Below are 19,145 nucleotides of genomic sequence, written 5' to 3' on the forward strand. Positions count from 1 at the left end.
CAGGAGTCATATGGAAAGACAAATCACCTACTTACTCACTTACCAACACTTATTACTTAACATTACCATTCACTTGATTTGTAATAACTGTACTCCTCAAATAGACTTTGTCATTTAATTGCTGCCTATCTTTCAAGACTCAAATCAGTTACACCTCTGCCTCATTCCTCCCCAGTTAGATTTTTCTAACCCCTACAAAACACAGTATCACTTTATACCCTCCTCTGCCTCCAACACTCATTCAGTGCATGCATTCATTCCTGTTGTAGAACGTTTATTAATGAAGTGTATTATTTAATTGCATCCTAAGTGTTTGTCTTATATTTCACTTAATCTAAAATTCTTGAAAACAGAAATTATATGTAACAACTTTTTGTATTTCCCACAGAACCTAGCAAAGTATTATTATGCAAACAGTAGGTCTAAAATGGTTATCTGGTGACTAAGTAATCTGCTTACCTTGTCCCAACTTTATAAATAATGTTGTGAGTATGACCTAGCCAACATTTATCTATAGATCACTTAACAACCCAGAACACTTTTCAGAAAAGGAAACTTAGGCCTGAGATCTTTCTAAATAATTACTACAAAAGCCATAGACTGAAATACATTTCTTGCAATGCATAGGTTAGCCCTGAAGCCATCACTTAGAGCTTTTTCCCTAGAATTCTTTCCTTATTCATAACTTATTCGTAATTCTATCAATAATAGGCTATCTGGTTTCTTAGAATAAATAAGAAAGTAGTATCATTCTAAAATCAGCAGGAATTAATAATAAAGACTTAGATAATGGAAAAGGAGCACTCTATAAACAAAGAAAAAGAACTGGAAAGCATAGTGGTGTAGAGCCAATTAGCATAGGCAGTCAAATGTAGCTAATAGCCTGGGGCACAATTATACAGTAATGGGTATTAAAGATTGAATTATCAAGAAGTAATATAAAATAAGTTGAATGTATTTTCTAAAAACACAGAGAATGTAAAATATATTTACAAATATTTCTAACCCAAGTTTGTGTGTGTTTTTTAAGGTTGGCACTGAAAGTGTCAGGCATTGCTTATTTAGAAATTTACTTACTTGAAATCTCTAATTTCTTAATTATACTACACAAATGAAGCTGTCTGGGTATAAAATGTTGCTCTTTACTGACACCATGCTGTTTAATGTTAACTTACTCATTCTGTTTCCTTAGCCTGGACCATCCTGACTATCCCACATTACCTCACCTCACCCCTTTTTTTGTTTTACACAAGGCTATACATCCCTTGAAGGCAGGGATTGTCTTGTCTATGTGTTAGTGTATTACCACCACATAGTAGCTGTTCAATAAATGTTCAGTTCTTTTGTTTCATCATTGTGAATACTTATGTATGGTCTTCTATATTACCAGAGAGAGTAGCATGTCCTGCTAACATTTCTCTTTCCAGATTAAATATATAATTTTCTATTGTGTTGCTTGATAGAATAGTTTCCTTTTTATTCCCTACCAGTATGTTTCACTAGTTACCAATTTTCCTTCTTTCTAGATGGATTAATTGCCTCTGAAGGAGCTATAAGTCCAGATTTCTTCAATGATTATCACCTTCAAAATGGAGATATAGTTGGGCAGCATTCATTTCCTAGCAGGTAAATAGTCTTTCAAGAAAAATCTAATATATTGATGTTTCCCTTGTTTTCGAAAAACTAGAATTCTTTTCACTCCCCATTTCTCTATTTTCATTAAAGAGGGAAAAAAAACCCTCAATATTTTCAAGAACATGCAAGTTTGATTTTAAATTAACCTATAAAGTCACATTTTTCTATATTAAAAAAAAATGGAGATCGCAGATCTGAAAAAAAAAATGCTTCATCATTTGAAAAATACAGGCTGTCCATTGAAGTAGACAGTACTTTTGCCAAATTAATGAACTCAGATTGTTTCCTGAGTGCTTTCTAAAGCTAGTAAAATATAAGAACACAGTACATGTATTTTAATAAGTATTCAGCATCACTATTTTAAAAAGTCTTATGACAGTTCTGAATAGCTCTTACGTGCCTATAAAAATAGAAAATAAATGATAATGTCTATTGATGCCATGGATGTGGTGGAAATATAAATGGTTACTATCATTTTTGGAAAACAACTGAAAATATCAATTAAAAAATTTGTATACAAAAAAAAAGTTGATACTTTGGTTAAATTAAAGACTATTTATCCTTCCCTGTATGGCATTCAAATAAAATGTTTAAAGAAAAAAAATATGGCATGCCAGCATTGTTCTACAATTATAACAAAGTTTCTCCCAGCAGATTTCCCGCTTCATTACTGGTGGCATAGGTTTTTAAAATTTTATCAGAAAGTATGCACAATATTTCCCCCTTCATATCATTCTTAGAGGTCAATATTTTAATTTAGTCTGACTGTTGAAATTTTGCATTACACTCATTTAATATATAGGTGGAGTCTTATCTGCCCTTAAGACTTTTTTTAATTATTTATTTAATATCCTCTTCTAAAATTTCTTCTACTTTTCATTAATATAAATTATTTTCTCTTTGAAGGTGTATTAATGTATTTTTTTGCATGAAAGAATGCAGTTGTGACCAATATGTTGTAATTCTTAAATGGTCACTTATAATAAGCCATTTTAATCCAATAATTATTGCAACCAATATTAATCAACTATCGTATATAATCTCTTTTATGAACATTCATCATTTATTTTAACCTGCACAACAATGTTTTAAAGCAAGTATTATTATGGCCATTTTACAAATGAAGAAATAAAGGCTCTAATAATTTAAGTTTAAATAACCAACTCACATAAATAGGGTGGTAGAGAAAAAAATTTGAACTCCAAAGCGCAGGTTCTTTGTAGTATAACATGATACCTAATTTGGAAGGAGACATGGTATACCATCATGAGTTTTAGTGGTTTTTTGTCTTTTTTTTTTTTACCACAACTCACATTAAGAAATACATTTCATATTGCAACCTAGTGCACACACCCAGATATGATTATATATTTGTTAATACATATATACCTATACATATAAGTAAAACAAAAAAAATATACATGGTAATTAATCTTACTCCTTGCAATGCACAATTATATATTGTTTTAACCTATTCCATCTCATTTTTGAAGTACAGATTGCAACCTTCTATGTGATTTCACAATTCATTGATATTTGTGACCCAAAGTTTAAAAACATGTTGAAAACTTAGGAGTATTATATGAAATGCAGTATAACCTTATATATAGTTCAGTATTCTGTAAGCATACTTTAAATAAATAATAACACTTCAGAAATAGTTTCATCGGTATACTGGATTGTCATGGTAAGAAACTCCTTGCCTTAGGACATAAAAGTTAAACATGGTTAAATATCAGAAAGCATATGGCTTTTGATTGCACTTCTCATGTTTTTGTCTATATTAGCTGTAATTATGTAAATATAGGATCTGTTTAATCATTATAACTACTATATTCCATCATATGACAATTCACTGTAAAAATGTTTTCTGAAATAAAATTGGTAAAGGAAGAAGTGATTTGGATGTATAATCCTGATTATTTATATGAAGATTTTTGCTGATATCATTATAAGATTAATTATTGTGCCATTTATGTTTCACTATGAACAACAACATTATTTTGGTATCTCCTGCAGATATTTACTGATCTAAAAGTAGACTGATACTAATATCAGTCTTATTTCTGATTATAATACTTATTACTGATTAATAATAATGCATTATTTTTTTCATAAAGAGTTGCTTTCATTTTTTATATAATTTTATAATTAAGAACCTGAACACTTTCATTAAAATTGATTATTCAAAACAGTGAACATACGAGCTTAAGTCAGCAAAATCTCTTAATTCTGGTTTTCAAAAATGGTCATTTTATAAACAATAGAAATGTTTTAAGAGATGGTGGTGCCCAATGAATAAATTGTATACTGTGTCCAAAGATTTCAGGATTTTATTCCTCAGCTCTATTAATAACTTTTTTTAAAAAGTCATTTTTTATAAAATGACTTTGGGAAATCTTACCTTTGTACCGTCAGTTCCTTCTTAAGGGTAAAAATATTTCAGTAGCTTCTTCTACATCATAAAAGACACATCACAGTAATGGTAGCTTAAAAGATTAGCTAATAAAACGTACTAGACTATTTTTTCAAATCAAAGGAGTGAAATACTTATTATAATCACTTTGATTTGAGAATTGTTTGACCTGTAAAAAGAACTTCCCCTGAGAAAGCTAAGTCTTTCATCTCTTGTCTTTTGTAATTTTTCAGGCCTTAAATCACATAACTATATCATTTTCTCTTTTTATTTCCAGAAGAAATAATTTACAGTGAACTTCCTCAGCATTTTTGTAGGTAATAGATCAAATAAAAAAGGACTCAAAATTGTATCAGCAAAGATACAGAGAAGGTATACAGCATAGCCAAATCCTCATCTTTGCTTTTTGCTACATTTTGTTTTATTAACCTACTCTGGCATCATTTACTCTTTTATTCAGTCATTTTTGGTTGATTAGGATTCTTTTTTAAGAGGATTTCTGTGCTCTTCTTTGATAGTAACAAACCATGGACCTTAACTCTGGCTTAATTCTTAATTCTGCAAAGATTTAAGCATTTTAAATTGCTGTATAATTATTCACATATTTATCATGATTATTTTGCTGCATAATGTCCCAGATGTAAAATTTTAAACTAATGGCTACCTTTTGGCTTCTGATATCCAGTAGGTAAATTTAAAGCCTATTAGATCAAATAACATTAACTTAAAATACTACTTTTGAAACTTTTTACTTTTAACAAAATAGGAATATTTTTTGAGAAATGTGAACAGAGGGTATTGGACTCTTATTCTTTATCTCCACTGGAAAGATGAGAATATGCAGCCTCAATGGGCAACATGAAGAATTTGAGTTAACTCTGAAATATGAAAGTATAATGTCTTGATTGAATTCTGAATATGGAAAAAGTTGTTCTTTAAAAACTTGTAAAAAGAGGAAATGTCACCTATTTTGAGGGGGTTTTTTTCTTTAAATCAGGGAAATTGTCCAGATGACTTACACTTTTTTCCCTGTTCTTTATCATATGTTTTTGATAAATAAGCACCATCAAGTTATCTGGAAGAATTTTTTTAAATTAATGTATAAAATGTGAATTTTTATCTTTGCCATTGTTTTTAATGATTCGAGAACATGAAATGGTATGACAGTGCCAAATGGCATACACTTCAGGCAGTACTCACAACTTCTCAGTCCTTGTGTTTTTGTTTTTGTTTTTAACATATTAGTTTTAGTGGGTTCAGGTAAAGGAGATGATCCTAAGTTCCTGAAAGGTAAGGAATAAATTTCTCATTTGTATGATAAGAGGGTTTTTTCTTAATTGTTCAAAGAAAAAAATCTTCACTGTATTCCTAAAATGACAAAGTTTAGAAATAGGACAAATCTGTTAAAATGAGCCAGATTTAAAGAATTGTTTAAACCATTTAAATTGGTATTTTTCTTAAAATCCAGGTCAGGGGATCCTTCTTAATCTGAATGCCTACATTTTTGTAATATAGCAAGGCAGTTTAATTGGAAACAGCGAAAATTGTTTAACTCCTCTATCCTATTCTGCAGGAGAGACTGAATGTTTGATAAAATAGATACTGGCAGTTGGACAGCAAATCCTGGGTTTTAGACATGTGTCACTATCAGTTTGAACCTCTTGGCGCCAGAATTTCCCAACATTTAGAGGTGATGCAAAATACATTACGGCTCCAAGGCATTAGCTATAGAGTTGCCAGTCCCAGAGGGTTAGATGTAAATCTTCCCCCACCCAAAAAAATTTGAACTGGTGTTAGAAAGTAAAGTGGAACTTGCTATTGAAGCTAATTAAAAATAATAGGAGTAGGACTAGCTTTTTTTCCCCTTATATACAATATATCCGTACCATATTTTTGGACCGTTTTTTTATTATAACTCTTACTTTTCAAGACTAACAAGAACCTCATGTTGAGTATTTTTAAACTGCTTCCAGCTTTTACAAATCAGTTTTTGTTGCAGTAAAAATGGTCCATTTTTCTTTTATAGGAATCCAATTTTCATAAACTGGAAAAAAAATTGCAGAGACTGCTTAGGTTTCCTTGGGGCTTTGAAAACTATTTTTCGGAGGGCCTGGAGTTTTTTGTGGTTGGCACAGTGATGTCATTGACTGACCATTTCACTGCAAAGATGAATTAGATGTGTGCATTATCTGAGCCATCTGATTCTTACACTTTCATTTTCTGTGTGTTTTAGATAGCCTGCCTCTTTTTTTCCCTTTCTGAGAATACTTAGGCATTAATTGTTCTGTCCATTATATGTATTACATACATACATACACACTTTTTAGTCCATTCTAATTTATTTTTTCAAACATTAAATCACAGTTGAAATGGTAGTTGTGCTTTTAAAAATCATCCCAAATAGAACAAATTATTTTCTTAATACATAAAAAATAATCTTTTACCCAAATTTTTAAATGTATAATTTTTCCTAAGACAAAGACTCTACATGTCAAAATTAGACTTATTTCTTTAGCTTTCAGGCCACTTTAATTATACTCAGCTACTTAGTTTTTTCACTTGAAAAAAAGTAACCTCAACATTACATATTCTTAGTCTAAATGCCATTGTGTAGTGTTTATAGAACTACATGTTATTTTTAGAACTATATGAGATTATTTCAAAGCAGTTATTCAAAAGAAATCAAATTACTGTCTTTATTTGGCTAGTCAAGAAGTTCTTTTATATTGAGAGGAACGTAAATATGCCATAAAATACCTTCTTTTTGATAAGTCCTATATCAATTTTAATTGATAACCCAAACTTTTCTAAAAAAATTTAATGACCTTCATTAATGAGTAAGTAGTATAGAAATTATATAGAAGGATCAAAAAAAAGCAAAAGAACCTCTAGAAATAATTCTTTTGATAGACATTGAGACCAGCCATTTGTTCAGCAGCATTTTAAGATCTAAATGAATTGGTATACATTTATGAAATCTTTTAAAATATAATAATTAACTAAAATACTGCTTTATTTAGTGTTATTAAATTTTTATCAAAAATTATTATAGCTTATTATTTACTAATTTCCTATTGATTTTTCTCAGAGAACATTCATTAGAAGCCTTTAAAAAAAAAAACTCTGGCTTACTTTAGTAATTTTTTCCAGACATGGTGGTTACAAAATAAAGCAACCAGATTCCATTTTCACCTATCAATTGCCAAAAATTTTTTTAATACTAATACCCACACATAGGAGCAAAGAAGTACTCTGATACACCCCTGCGGGAATTTAAATGGATAAAACCTTTGTGAAATGTATTTGGTAATAGAAAACAAGATCCTTACATTGTTCACTTCCTATAGCCCTGTAACTTCATTCCTAATGATTTATCCTTATGAAATAATCAGGAATAAGCATCAGATAAATAAGTTATCCTGTGTCAAAGCGTATGTCACTGAGTGTAGGGAGTGTAGTGTACACCTATCTAATTGTGGAGTATATGTTATTTTTAGCACCTGCTTTTGTGCCACATGATTTTATTCATAAATTATATTACACCAGTGTTCTGATTTAAGAACATAAATATGAAGATCAAAATAGGTAAAAATAGGTATATTTAGCAGTAGGTAATCATTTAACATTAAATTCTCCACTTTTTTAAAGAATTGCCTACAGAGATCTTTTAATTTGATTTTTTTCTTATTGAAAATTCTTTTTAAAAAAATGTTATTCACCTATAATGTTTTGATAGCGTAAAAGTGAGTATACATACCACTGCCACATCTTTGATTTCTAGTAATGAAAGTTGACAGTATGCTTGGAGTATTTGGTCATTCCATTTATATTCATTTACATGTATTGAAACATTATGACAAGAGATTCATTGATATAATCTTAATATATAAACATTTTCATTTTAAGATAAGCCTATTACTAAAGAATGTATAGTATTAAAAAATAAAAACTTACTGAATGGTTTGATACACAAGGCATTAGTATATATTTTATTGACTCTCTGTTCTTGGCATACACATTTGCATAGTCTCTAATATTTGTTCTTAGCTGTATCTAATTTAGGTATTTGCAAGAGTTACTTCTTAGTTTAAATGCAATTGTGTTAAATCATGATTAAGACACTTAGAGTAGAATCTCTGTATAGAAGAAACTGATAGGGTTGGGTAACAGACTATATTCTATTTACTTTTAAAAGTTGCTCTGTTTCAGGTTATATGATTTAGTCTAAAAATAACTAGATCTGTGCAAATATTTATTACAATTGTATTTGGTTATCCAAATAGTATTGTTCTTAATATATGTAGACATGTATTTCAAGCTTAGTAATTAGTGCTATATAGTAATAATTTTAAGTTCTTCCTCCTTTCATCAATAGTAACCAATCAGAAATGTATGGTGAAATTTCTTAAAATGAATAAAACCATTTATAAGAAATAATACTGTGACAAGTAAAATTATATCTAAGTTAATGAAATTTTACTTTTAAACTTGTGGGATGGTGAAAACAGGAGAACAAGAGTGGCAATATTTATGTAACACAGTTCTGAAAATTAAACCAATGACAATAAATGGTTTTTACACTCTGAGACCCTTGCTGTAATTCATACATTAAATTGCATTTTTCTTTCTAAATACTCCCAAGGGCAATTCTGCCAGGTTTTTTGTTTGTTTATTTCAGAAGATGAAATGTCCTAGGAGCCTTCTAAAAGTTTTAAGGAATAAAATGTTTAAGTTTTTTTTTTGGTCTAAAAGTATACAAAAACCAATAATGTGTATTTAGTTAGCATTTATATCATCATACATTTCAGTTGATCATCAATAGTGTGTGAAGTAGATAAGGGAAAGAATAGTATTGTCCCTATTTTAATGAATGTAGAAATGAAGGCTTATAGATTTTTAAGGGACGTCCAAAACCAGATAGTTAATAAAAAGTGAAGCCTTTACTATTATACCATTATGGCCTCCAAAAGGCAAGCAAATTTATTACTCTAACAGTGAACTGTATGTTAGAGTGTCTTGGAGTAAATGTTATTAAAATTCAGAGTAAGATATGTAGCTTTTGTTATGCAGCACAATATTGTTTACCTACTTTGCTTTAATACATTTGACATTGTCTATTGCAGTTTGGTGCTTCAGATTCTTGGAGACAAGTTGCTAAAAATATAGTAACACATTAATTAGTTCACTACTGTTAAATTCTTTTAGGTACTTACAAGTTCATTAAGTTCTCCACAGAATAATCTAGTCATATAAAAAATGAGGATGAAATGAGTAAAATAATCTCAGTCTATAAGGGTCAATGTCTCATGCATATCATTTATTTAACTAATTAACTGATATAAATGTTTATATATATGATGCTGTTGTTTTAAGCCTGTACACGAATCCTCATATATTGGTCTTAATTATCTTATTTGTTTAGACATTTTATAGACAGCTTCTTTCTGGCCTTGAACAAAGGCAAGGAAATTTGGTTCTGCTGCTTGGACACTAATGATTTGCATTTCCCAAGGAGAATTGAATTAGGTTTTATTAGTAAATTGGGCCCATAACTTTTAAGGCCAGATTTTATTAGATTATCACACATCAGCATTAGCAAATTGTAAACTTTACTGAAATCTAGAAATACAGGCCAAAATTCAAGGCTTAGAATCCTGGAAACTTGGGAAGATGTTTTATCCTAGAGAAGTTACACTCCTGACTTGGAAAAATATTTTAAGTGATTAACTTTCCTTTGGAAATTTAGAAGCAAGAGAAGAAATTGGCAACAAAACTATCCTCATTAAGTTTGTGGTAATTTTCAGCGTGGCGATCTGAGCAGAGTTTTGGGAGGCATACATGTTAGCTGTATATAAAGTCCAAAGATGCTCCCAAAGAAAACCAAATTTATTGTCACTTTATTAGAACTTTTATTTAGATGGAAGTCAGCATAACTGAGTCTATAAATAAAAAAAAAGTAATCTATGACTAGATCCTATAAAAATGTTAACACATCAATTATGGTGTAGCTTTGTACTAGAAGAAATGACATGGGAGTTAATCCAGTCATGACTGGGAAGTTAATTATATCACCACCTTTTAAGAGTGATTGTCTAGTGTTAAAGTTTATACATTTTTTATATTTATTAACCACATTTTTGTTGACTCTACCAATATATAAAAATTAGTTGTAAATTTAAATGGAAAGAAAGTAGAAAGTCTGTCAGCAAAGATGACTGCTTTTATGACATGCTCTTAGTTTTTAAAAAAAAGGATTTGGGGGGGTTTTAAGGAAATGGAATATAAATCACTATTATAAAGACTTGCTTACTGACATTCTAATGAAAATAACAAAATTATAAGTTATTTATTTGATAAACACCACCATCCCCTCCAGAAAAATAAGGCAGAGGAAAACACAGCATGTCATCTCTTATTTCCTGTAAATCGGGACTTGTTGATATTGAGCTTACTACTAAACTCAGAGATATTTTCTCATTTAAGGTTGATTTATTGTAGCTCATCTGTGTTTTGATTTAACGTGATTTAAGTATTCATGAACAATTGTTAAAAATTCCTTATATTAGAAATGTTCAACCAAATATTTTTATTTGTTTTTTAAAAAAACATGAAGCCTAGAGCAAATAGGTTTTTAAATATAATATTAATTAATTCCCATATTTCCCATATTGCCCATAGTCCTTCCAGATGTGCTATTACAAATAGCTCACCCTTCAGATATGAGCCATATGGGTTCTGTAAACTGATTTGCACTTATTTTGAATAGGAATTGTATAGATTGCAGATGAATTATTAAAGTATATGTATAATTGCCAAATAAATCTAAGAGCAAAATATTAAACTGTAGTAAATGAGAAAAGAATGTGCAAATGAAGACCTGCATGCTTTAATAAGTTTAGTGGTTACCTTCTCAGTTTCAACCAAAAGAAAAGAGTTGCCTTTTTTTTTAAGTTTTTTGGTTATTGTGTTTTAAAAAGGGGGAGGGGGCCTATAAAACTGCTTACAGAAGTATCTAAGACAAAAACAAGGAAATATAATGTTCTAAACTCAGCCGATCCAAACCACTTGAGCTGCTATGACAGCTCATAAAACTGAGAGTAGTTTTTAACTGGGCTCTGTTTTACATTGCCAAAGTGAATTTTCCTTGCAGGAAGTAGCCAGAGGGTTTATTTAGTTTCCAGTCCATGGCTTTGATCTTTCTGTACTGTCACATCTCGGGTTACATAGCCCTTTTTCACTGCAGTAAATCTGCAACAGTTAATGAGAATAAAATTTCCTCCTCCTTACTGATCGCATGCTGTTAAATGCCAAACCACAGCCAACTGCATATTTGCAAAATTTTAGCTACAGTGTATGAAAACAGTGCAATCAATTTAATCTTGTTGTCTTTGTAATTCATTTTATTGGGCTTTCTTCCTTTTTAAGTGACCTACTTTATCAAGTAAGTGGTTGCAAAGCCAAAGCTGGGAGAAAGATTTAGAATGTTAATAAACTGAGAGGAGAAAGGTGTGCATGTGTTGGGGAGGAGGGGTGAAGAAGTGGGTGCTCATGTGTATATACCATCATTGAGTTTCAGATTGGGTCCTATTTAATACTTTTGAAAGATGAAGCCTTCCTTTCTTTTCAAATAAAATAAGCTGATTTGTTATTATTTTGATTATGTTTTATGTTCCATTTCAACATAAATATTTACTTAATGAGTTTATTTAATAAGTCAGAACATTATTTTTCACTTTTGATTATAAGGAAGATTCTGTAGTTTTTAATGGAATTTAAAGGATTTCAAAAAAGTTGATCTCTACATTATAAGAGCTGTTCTTAAAGTAAAAATAACTTTTTTTAGTAAAAGTAACATTTTTTATAAGTATCTACTGAACCATCTTAAACAAATGGGTCATACTTGGTAATATTATAAATATCCATTGAATAAACTGATAGAAATTCAAAATCAACATTAAGCAAGCTGATTTTGTACATTATAAATGTATACATCTTCATACTGAAGTACAATAAAATTTTATATTTTTTTCTTTTGTGGCTACAGTGAAATCTCTCAGTTGAGGCATTATTTGATTCAGTTAGTGTATATTGTTAACTTTATTTCACTTACACCTTTAATCTTTTCTTCTGTCTTGTTTTGTAGTTGGCAACTGGAACTTAACTTCCCTCTCAAGAAATTCACACTTAGAGGCCATTTTAGATGATAGCCATTGATAAATATACTTAACTGATATTATATGTTTATATAGATCATGTGTACACATATAAATATGATATATTATAAAATAAATTAGATATAAAAGAAAGAAATCTGCTTTTAGTTTCTCACTATTAAATTCACAGTTCTGTTACAGCCATCTGCTTTCACAGAGTAAGGCATTTCTACTCTCATAAGAATCAAACTGTTGGTATATAAATCAACACTGCATAATACCCATTCATTGATTTAGAGCACTGTCATAAAAACAGTGACTAAAAATGTATTGAAGAGAATATTTCTAAATGGGAGGCAGTAAAGTCACATCTCCTAATAAAACAGAGGGAGGACCTTCTTTGGGAAAAGTGTCAGTTGCTAATTACCACAAGAAGAAAAGAGGGTAGGAAAGGAGTGGCTTGAAAATTTTAAAAGGCCCTAGGCCTTTCCAGCAGGTGTTAACATATAATGTAGAAATGTTGAGCTTTAAAATTTTAGTTTGTTCTCTTAGAATTATTGTGTTTTGCAATAAGCCTGTCTATGTGTACTTAAACTGCAACATTGTAGTTTCAAGGTTAAAAAAATTATTGAGGCTGAAATAAAATTTTAGCCTCTGTATCTAGTATGGAAGGTTGTTCTATAGTCTGTTTCTTTGTTTTTCTGTGTCAGACCTTTAGTCCATAACCTACCCAGAATTCTGTATTTGAAAGCCCATAGAAATTTCTGCACAAAATAAACATTAATTTTTTTAAATTTTTGTTGTTCTTTAAAGAAAAAATCTTAAATAAGTGAATCTCCTCGAAAAAGTTTGTTTTTGAAACATGCACAGGCCAGTCCAGTTTTAAATGAAACTACTGGAAAGGAATAGAAACAACACAGGCTTCAAATACCATACAAATTTAATCTTTATTCGAATTGTATTATTTGAAAAGTTACTCTCTAAAATGGTTGCATCTGACTACAATAAGATATGTTGATTAATAATGATGGTATTTATTGAAATACATTTAATGAGTGCCAGGCAGTATGCTGATTGTTGTTTATCACATTCTTTATCTAATTTAATCATAACAACAGCTAAGGGAAGAAGACATTAAGAAAACCAAAGTTTATGAAGTAAAGCACCTTGCTCACAGTTATCATTCTACCACTTAATATCTTATTTTTACCCATCTTTCATTCTCCCTTCTGTTATGATGAAGAAAGTGTCCTTTTTTTCAAAGTCCAATCCATTCATTTTGTTCAGTCAGTCATTCTTGCTTTCCCAAAGACTTCTCTCATGCCACCCTTCTTTTCCCCTCTTGGGTCATTCTTGCCAACATACAATCATAGTCTGGAAACCCCCACATCACATTTTACCCACTTTTTGTTTCTCACTTCCCTTCATGTAATACTCTTCAAAAGACTCCCATCTACCCTTCAGGTTCTCTAGTCTGAAATCACCATTTTCATACTGCCAAATCCAGTGGACCTTTCTCATCTTTAACTCAGCAATGTTTGACACAGATGTCAAAGCCCTGCTTTTTGAATCTCTCATCTTTCAAGATACCCCACTTCTCTGATTTTCCTCTAAGCTCTTCTCCATTCCTTTCCAATGTTCTGTACTGGATATTCCTCTTCCTTTTCACCTTAACAATGCTTGCTTTAGGGTTTCAGCTCTGTTCTCTACAACACCCACTACCTAAAGGATTTCATCTAGATTCCATGGCCTTAAATACTAACTATAAGCTTATGTTTTTATCTGAGACCTCTTCTCTGAGCACCAACCATTCCTGTCACTATTTAACAGATCCAATTGCATGTTTCATAAAATCATCAAATGTAACTTTGATTTCCTACATGCAAATAAGTCCTTCCCCTAATCTCCCATCTCAGTGAATGTCATCATCATTCCGTAAGTCAAGCCATAGACTTTGGAGTATCTATTGGTTTGTTCCTTTTCTTCAAATACTACTACTTCAGAGAATCTTTTTCTGACAAAACCATCAAAGCAGCTCTTTTTCCCCCATCCTGTAGTTACTGCGTTAGCACCCTAATCATCTGTTTTGTGGCTCACTTGTTTATTTACCTCCTTCCACAAGAATGTAGTCTCCAGAAGACCAGGAACTTAGATTTTCTTATTCAAAGTTATATCTACAGTGCCTGGCATACACTAGCCTCTGGGTACATGTTTATTTTATAAATGAGTTATAAGGGTCAGAGCTGTTACTCAAATATATTGTATGTCTTACTTCATTTCCCATGCTGTATTTTGTTTTCAATGTTAACTTTTTTGTTATAATGTCTTAATTTTAGATTTAATCTGTACTATTTCAATATTCTTTCAAATGTACAATGCATAGTATTTATTAATATGTAATCAGTATGTATAATATGCTTGTATTTTAAAATTTGGGATAGGAACTTATGCTATATGGGAAAATTTTGAATAACCTATATAAGATTTAAAAAAACTGTCTTTTGTATTGCAATACTTTATACAGATAAAGATACTTGCCTTTGTAGTTAGGATTGAATTAAATTCTTAGTACCCGTGTATTATATTACTACATATCTATTTGAATCTACTAAGAAGTACTCATCTGTATTGAATGTAAGCATTCTCTACTGTAAAAAAATGTATTGCCAAGAGAAACTTGTAATGTCCCAATATTACAAGCTTTACATTAGTTTTCATTACCAAATAGCTTAGTTCTGTTAGAAAAAAATTCTATATCATACTTAAAATGAATAAGGGGTTTCTTTGATATTGTTTATTTCCTAATAATGGGTCTTAAATAATCACCTGTTGGTAATCAGTACATCAGAAGTTTAGCACATATGCTGTTGGAGGTTATTTTGTTATCTCCAAAAGATACCCTAAACTTTTACTTAAAGAAATTTAATGAAATTATAGAGAAATGACAAATGAAATTACCTTTATAGAGTGTAAAATAAAGATATTGTCAAGGTAAGGATGTGCATTAAATGTTTTAACACTTAAATTTTCCTTTACTCAGTAACCTTTTTAATTGACAAGCACTTGGATGGGCTCTAGGGATATACAGATCAATAAGAAATAATCATTTTCCCTTTGAGAAGCTTATAGTTCAGGTTAAAATATAATTTTTGAGATGAGTTACAGTATCCTATTTATTATTCTTTGTATCAACTTTCTTTCTTTGAAAACATTTCAGGGTAATATATTAGCAGGCTTAGGAAGGGAATTAAGGAATTAATACTAAGTACATTGCCAGTATTTGGACATGGATGGTCTAATACATGTTCTGGCCCATTTTTATGTTATTTCCAAACCTTGATTAAATAAATGAATAAATAAGTGTATTATACATTTCTTTTTTTTAAGCTTTTATTTATTCATTTGTGAGAGACACAGAGAGAGAGAGAGAGAGAGGCAGAGACATAGGCAGAGGGATAAGCAGGCTCTACGCAGAAAGCCCACCCAATGCGGAACTCCATCCTGAGACTCTGGGATCACACCCTGAGTCAAAGGCAGACACTCAACTGCTGAGCCACCCAGACGTCCCTGTATTACACATTTCTGAATTGTCTGTAATCTTTAGCGGACACAGAATTAGTCTTTAGAAAAGAATGCCACTTTATCTTAATAAACAGTATCTTAAGAGTATGCTATTTGAAATATTGCTATTTCTTAACTTCCATTACAGTATATTATGCCTTCAATATTTTTTTAAAAATCAGATAATCTGATAATCTTACATGTCAATTGTATCTCAAAGCTGGAAAAAAAAATTTAAAAATTTTAAAGATTGTGATGAATTTCTTAGATAACAAAGAAAATAGAGTGAAAGATTCAGATTTTTTTGCATTTTAACGTAAGCAGTGCAATACTTGACAAATAATCACATTATTATTGAAATATATAACCTCTTGAATTATATAGGCTGTTTAATAAAACATCATGCTTTGATAGTCCGGTAATTCCTAAAATTTAGTTAATTCATTAGAATGATAAGCACTTTGGGAGGATTAGTCTAGACAGAAACTTGTTAAGGCTTTGTGATAGAGACAATGCTCTTTATAGACACATCAGTGTCCTACAAAGCATGATTTGAATAATTGCAATATTTGAGGAGAGCCGTTATATCAAAGAGTTTGATGTGAATGTTGATTTCTGATGCCTCTGATCTCGTGAGCAAAGGTTTACTGAGTAGAAACTTTATTTTACATGGTAGGTATGTGGATAGGCTGATAGATATTCCCAAGGGAACACATGACACTACATTTTAGTCTTTGAACTTCTTTTAACACTGACATAATTATTGATGAATTCTCAAAACTTTTAATTGAAAGAGGTTTCGACTGCAAAGGATTCGTATCAGGTTTTCTCATTAAAAAAAAAAAATGAACAACAACAACAAAAAAATGGCGGTAAACCTCCATTGGTGGTTATTTGGAAATGGAGATGTTTGGAGTTAAGGGAATTAATTATGAACTATAATCCTGTAGATTACAATCCTGTAAGAATTTTAGGCCAGTATGCTGTCTTTCAGTAGTGACCCAAACCACTTGGTAATCTCATAACTGCTTAGTGCCTCTACCAATTAAATAGAACTCAGACCTACTTCAGAGAGACAAGTGGGACAGTCTGTAGTAGAATCAATTTTCAAATATTACTTTGTTTTTATATCTCAGGAGAGTTATTAGTAATTTTCTAAACTGTATACTTCTATTTAATTGTTAACAGTCAATTATTGGTGAATTTAATTGTTAACAGTCAATTATTGGTGAATGTTGGTTTTTATGTAAAAGCTACATATTTCTAGTCTCATTTCAGACTAGAGAGGCACAATCAACAAATGCTTTCTTATGCTTCTTGATTGAGTTAAAGATTATAAAATAGTCTTTTGAAAAGACTCAAACAGGACCATAATTAATGATTTCCTGAATATCTTCTCTTATGTGATCATAAATCTGCATTGTATCTCAGGTAATATCATATAAATTAAGCCTATTTTCTTTGTTTAGCTTGATCTATAGTTAATACATCCCAGTTTTTCAGAAACTCTTTCCATTACAGGTTTTTCCAGACAAAAACAAAGTACCTTCATATTGGCCTATCAGAAATTAAAAGGCAATATAATCTTAAAAAGGAATCCACACCTTTGTGTGAACAGTATCATGTGGCTAATTAAGAGCCCCTCAAATGTGAAAGGATGAGAGGAGGCTTCTATGAACATAGTTAGGCAAGTAAATCTTTAAATTGCAACTGTAACATAAAAATTACATCTTTTCAAATTGATACAAGAAACCCCATTCAAACATCATACTAAGATCTTTTTTGAGGTGGTAAAAATCCAGAAATTCTTAAAAGTCTCAAAAAGTTTTTATAAAAAGTTTTCTGGGTTTTAAGGACTTTATAAATATTGGACTATTGTAATTTAATTTGTTCTTTGTATACACAAGGGGAAAAAGGAAACTATTACAATTTCTTACAGTTGCATCTTGACTTTTTCCCCTGAAGTCTTGAGGTGAGGGTACTATTTGGCATCTCAAATGGGCACTGTAGTCATTTTAAATAAATCAATTTGTAATCTTTCCTTGTCCTGCATACTTGAAAAAAAACTAATACAGATACACCTATATGATAGTTTGAAATATTGCCTAAAACCCTATACTGTCTATAATCTCAAAAATGTATGGTTGGTGCATTCCCATCTCCCTGAAGATTTCTCCTCATAGTTGCCCAGCTTTGCTTATAAGTCCCAGGTTGTCAGGTTGGCACAACCCCAAGATAATGAACATCACAGAATGAAATACTCTATCCTACACACATGCATGACCTGTGCCCTTTTCAAACAGCAGTAAACCTGAGTACAGAAATGTGTGCAGTTTGGGAAGTGATGATTTGTGTGGAATAACCAAAAACCTTACCCTTGATTTACTACTCTCAAAATAAACTGACTGAATATAAAATAAGGTAAAGAAGCATGTAAAAAGACATTCCCAGTATTTTTCATCCCAACATGTGTTGCATCATTTGCATCAATCATGATATAGAATATGAAGGGTTTTGATCGAATAACCTTATTTGTACAAGCAGTCTACTCTCAGTATGGTAAAAGGAAGATATGATTGGCCATGGCGTTATTTTAAGTGCAATAACAATTAGTTGCCTATGTGTAAGCATAAATCTCTATGAATTATGTAATAGCCCTATAAAAGCAAACAGAAAGCATGTGTAAGAAGCATGCCAAATATGATAGAGTATGTCTTAACTGTCTAGATTTTACAACAGGAGCCAGAATTTCATAAGTATTTTTAGGGAAGGGTCTATCATTTTCATATGTCATAACAATAACAACGCCAAATATATGAGTCTGTGCTGTTCTTGTAAGAGACTTGGAAGTATAATAATCTGAAGGCATTTAAAGGGGATAGTGATTATTTTTATTCTACAAAAAAAAATTATGACAGTTACAGATATAGACTATAACAAGTTATATCATTAGAAGCAGAAATCATATCCAGATATTCTGGTTTTGAGGTCATTGCACCCCACTAACTTTAATAAAATTCAGGAGTTCTTGATAAGTTCATACTTAAGTTAGTTTTGCTAATAAGTATAATTTCCAGTTCTTAAGGGAGAAGAAATATCCATGCATGTCAGTGATAAAGGGAAAAAAAGTATCCTGTTTTCTTATGTTGCTTTGAAAATAACTTTAAAATATGGTAATAGGGTATAAAGTCAGAAAGGTAATTGTTAGTATCATATACATTCAATCTACATTGAATTTGCTTGGTATCAATGCAGCGTGTTTCCAAAGGGTACTTGGCCTTATTCTGTGGAGATGATCTAGAAATACCTTGTTTCATCATAAGACTACAATTTGGTTGAACAGAATGACTTCAATCAGTCCATATCTTGACAATCTAAAA

The 19,145-nt window shown here is 30.8% G+C and overlaps 1 protein-coding gene across 5 annotated transcripts in view; it reads left to right on the top strand.

Moving 5' to 3' along the window:
- The window catches only part of KIFAP3 (kinesin associated protein 3), a 157,558-nt gene that overhangs the window by 126,334 nt on the left and 12,079 nt on the right, over window positions 1–19,145 (top strand). For 3 of the 5 annotated variants that reach the window (XM_038542576.1, XM_038542578.1, XM_038542580.1), the window contains 2 exons: window positions 1,527–1,626; window positions 17,287–17,452. In XM_038542576.1, the coding sequence (XP_038398504.1) occupies window positions 1,527–1,626; window positions 17,287–17,401 (215 nt within the window). In that variant the 3' untranslated portion in view covers window positions 17,402–17,452. The remainder of the gene's footprint in view (window positions 1–1,526; window positions 1,627–17,286; window positions 17,453–19,145) is intronic. The other 2 variants (XM_038542579.1, XM_038542577.1) reach the window with 1 other exon arrangement.

This window comes from Canis lupus, chromosome 7 (genome assembly GCF_011100685.1).
Source record: "Canis lupus familiaris isolate Mischka breed German Shepherd chromosome 7, alternate assembly UU_Cfam_GSD_1.0, whole genome shotgun sequence".
NCBI lineage: Eukaryota > Metazoa > Chordata > Mammalia > Carnivora > Canidae > Canis > Canis lupus.